This window comes from Balaenoptera borealis, assembly GCF_965194805.1.
Source record: "Balaenoptera borealis genome assembly, chromosome: 20".
NCBI lineage: Eukaryota > Metazoa > Chordata > Mammalia > Artiodactyla > Balaenopteridae > Balaenoptera > Balaenoptera borealis.
The window spans coordinates 18,925,656-18,928,951 of NC_138879.1; the positions used below are offsets into that span (position 1 = coordinate 18,925,656).

At 60.2% G+C, this 3,296-nt stretch overlaps 1 protein-coding gene across 1 annotated transcript; it reads left to right on the forward strand.

Annotated features, from left to right (window-relative positions):
• LRRC3C (leucine rich repeat containing 3C) lies at nt 1-2,491 on the forward strand. Its single transcript, XM_082373142.1, has 2 exons — nt 1-185; nt 765-2,491. The coding sequence occupies exons 1-2, from the start codon at nt 22-24 to the stop codon at nt 1,564-1,566; spliced, it is 966 nt and encodes a 321-aa protein (XP_082229268.1). The 5' UTR covers nt 1-21; the 3' UTR covers nt 1,567-2,491.
• Nucleotides 2,492-3,296: the final 805 nt, after the last annotated feature.

A 3,296-nucleotide genomic window follows, 5' to 3' on the forward strand; every position in this document is an offset into this window, starting at 1 on the left:
ACACCTGGGGCCTGGAGTCACATGCCAGGAAACCCAACACTCTTGGGCCCCAGCCCCCAACTTCCAGCAGCTACAAGCGAGCGAGCAAGGCTTCTGGAGGAGGAAGCGGGTCTCCAGAGCCGAGCAGCAGGGAGGCTACTTCTGGGGAGAGGGCAGCACAGGAGAAGGCTCTCCCACCAACAGGGGTGAGAGGCTGGGAGGAGGAGGGAGAAGACAGGGAGGAAGAGTGGGGCGGAGAGGACAAAGCCGGGATGGGCAGAGGGGCGGACGTTGCAGGAGAAAGGGTGAACGGGTACAGAAGCTGGGGCCTGAATCACCTAGCCTAGCTGGATGCTGCAAAGCCCTGTTGCTAATCGGGCCCTCTGGTGCCTACCTGGCCCACCTGGCAGCCATCCAGGTAGGCCGGCTGGAAAAGCCTGTATTCCAATGAAGGAAATCAATACATGAGCAGAAGCAGACACTGAGAAGCCCCCAGACCCAGAATGACCAGTAGGGCTTTGGACCAAGAGATTTCATAGATTAGCTTTCCAGAATCAAAGAGACCCTAGAAGAGTCTCAGGCCCAGGGGACCCTCTACCCAAAGGGCCCAATAAGGAGTCTTGGACCCCAAAGAAGCATAAAAGCCACCCAGGCCTGAGAGAGCCCCCAAAGGAGAGGCCCCGGCCCAAAAGGAATCCACAGGGGGACTTCAGGAAGAGAATGCTGGCCGTGGGAATGGAATTCTCTTGACTCATTCTTCATTTATGGGGCTTTTTCTTCCCCAGATCCTGCTCCACTCCAGGACTATGCCAATCTGTGGCCATGCTCCCACCAGCTGGTCACCTCCTGTCCCTGCTGCTGGTGATAGGCGCAGGGGGTACAGTGCCCAGCCCCCGGCTGGCTTCCCAGGGCTGCTACGTGGCAGAAGAAGCTGGGGAGCGGACGTTCCGCTGCAGCCGGGCAGGCCTGAGGGCTGTGCCCACCGGCATCCCTAACGACACCCGCAAGCTCTACCTGGATGCCAACCGGCTGGCGTCCGTGCCGGCTGGGGCCTTCCAGCACCTGCCTGTCCTGGAGGAGCTAGATCTATCCCATAATGTCCTTGCCCACCTCTCAGGGGCCGCCTTCCAGGGCCTGGCGGGCACGCTGCGCCACCTCGACCTCTCTGCCAACCGGCTGGCCTCGGTGCCCGTGGAGGCCTTTGTGGGGCTGCAGATCCAAGTGAACCTGTCTGCCAACCCGTGGCGCTGCGACTGTGCCCTCCAGGAGGTGCTCCGGCGGGTGAGGCTGGCACCGGGCACTGGGACGGGCATCGTCTGTGGCCCGGGAGCCCGATCAGACCTCGTGGGGCAGGAGTTCCTGCCGCTGGTCAGGGAGGAAGAGCTGTGTGGCACAGGGCGGGGCGGGGCCCGGCACAGCACCGATGTGGCCCTGCTGGTCACCATGGGGGGCTGGCTGGTGCTGGTGGTGGCTTATCTGGCCCAGTACGTGTGGCAGAACCGGGATGAGACCCGACGTCCCCTCAAGCGGGCCCCCGCGCTGCCTGCGCACTCTGAGGACTCCTCTACCCTCAGCACGGTGGTCTGATGACCAGGGCTCCTCTTCCGGCCCTGCACCCCACACCCCTGCTCCTATGCCCTCTCCTCTCCTCCGACCCCCTCTGCCTCCTCTGCAGCCCCTTCCCATCCCCCAATCCCACGTCCTTCCTCCTCTGTCTCCCCGAAACACCTGATCTCTCTCACTCCACCAACACCATCTTTGGTGCCTGGGAGTTTTGATGCCGACTCTGGGCCTGGACTGTGCTAGACTCAGAAACCCAGAGCTTCTGAGTCCACAGTGATGGGGGGACCACAGAACAGAGAATGATGGTAGATGGTCACGTATGCCAACTTGGAGGTAGGAGCAGGCAGCTTGAGAGCGTGGCAGAGGTGATCTCAAGGGCTGCGCCGTATGGATGTTTGAACTGACTCTGCAAGAATGAGGGGGGCTTTGGGCAGAAGAGGGAGGCCCCCAGCTGAAAGATGGTGGACCAAGACGAAGAAGATGTAAAACAACTTGGAATGTCTGGGCAGCGGCAAGACATACCTGGGGGCTGGAGAAGAGGGCACATAGAGGGGCGAGGGGATGGTGGGACCAAGCTGGTAGTGATGTCAGAAAGGACCCCGTGGGCTCCTCCTCTCTTCTCCCGCCGCCTCTGCCGAAAAGCTCCCCTCCCCGCCCCTTGCCCCGTGCTTCTTGCCTCTCTCACGGCCCCAGGCTCCTCTCCCTGTACCTTCTATTGTGAGCCCCTGGCTTAGGGTTCCCTGCTTCCTTTTCCGGAGATTCCCTATCTCTTTGCTCTCTCATTTTTACCCAGAAGGGCTTCCTGAACCCTTTCCCTTGGGGGAGAAGAAGTTTCTGCTCTGCCTGAGCTGGGGATGGGTCACTAGAGAGCTGGAAGGGAGGTGGGGAGGTTTCCCATCCCCAGAACATCACTGGACAATTCAATAAAGCCCCTTTATTGATGCCCCGATCTCTTTCTTATCATTCAGTTTGCTGAACACGTGTGGCCCCGCAGTGAGGCGTGGGAGGGTGTTGAGATCTTCTCCGCCACCTCCACCACCCCTTTGGTGCGGGTGCCCCCGCTGGGCTGGATGCCAGCTCCTCTCTCCCATCCTACCTCCCAGCTCCTGACACCAGAGTCTGTCTGCCAGGCCTGCCAGGGCCTATGCATTAATGATGATGGAATGGAAGGATGGGGCATGGGAGGGGACACGGAGGGAGGACAACAAGGGAGGAGGGAAGGAGGCCAAAGCCCAGGCATCAGTCTCCAGCCTGCTCGGGGTGCGCAGGAAGTAAAGGAAGAGGGAACCGGTACTCTCTTAGCAGTCTGTCCCTTCTCTCAGCGGGAGTCTGGGCAGGGGGTAGGGAGAAACTGGAAGTGCCCGAAGTTAGTAAAAGAATTCCTGGGCAGAGGGGGAGGGCAGAGACCAGGTTGGCTGAAGGAGGGGGCCATATGAGACATCGCTATCACCAAATAGGCTTTTCAAGGGACCCAAAGGGGCCAACACTCCCTGTCCCTTGCCCCCGTGAGGGTGATTCATCATGTGGCTTCCATGGAGGAAACAGCCACTTAGGGAAAGCCCTTGGGAACCCTAGTAGAAACTGAAGATAAGAACCACTGAACCAGGGTTCCACCCAACTTATGGCAGAGCCTGGGGCAGACTAGGAGGCCACTCAAGGAGTGGCAAAGAGGAATCCGTCACCTCCCCTGGTCCCTCTGACCCATCCTGACTTCCCTGTCTCCTTTCCAGCCCTGCCCCCTCCTCTCACGATCC

Excerpts from the sequence above, each read along its gene's own strand:
- LRRC3C (XM_082373142.1), top strand. The coding sequence starts at position 22 with ATGCCAGGAAACCCAACACTCTTGGGCCCCAGCCCCCAACTTCCAGCA. Across the intron at positions 186-764 it reads AGGCTCTCCCACCAACAGGG|ATCCTGCTCCACTCCAGGAC; the intron begins GTGAGAGGCTGG and ends TTTCTTCCCCAG.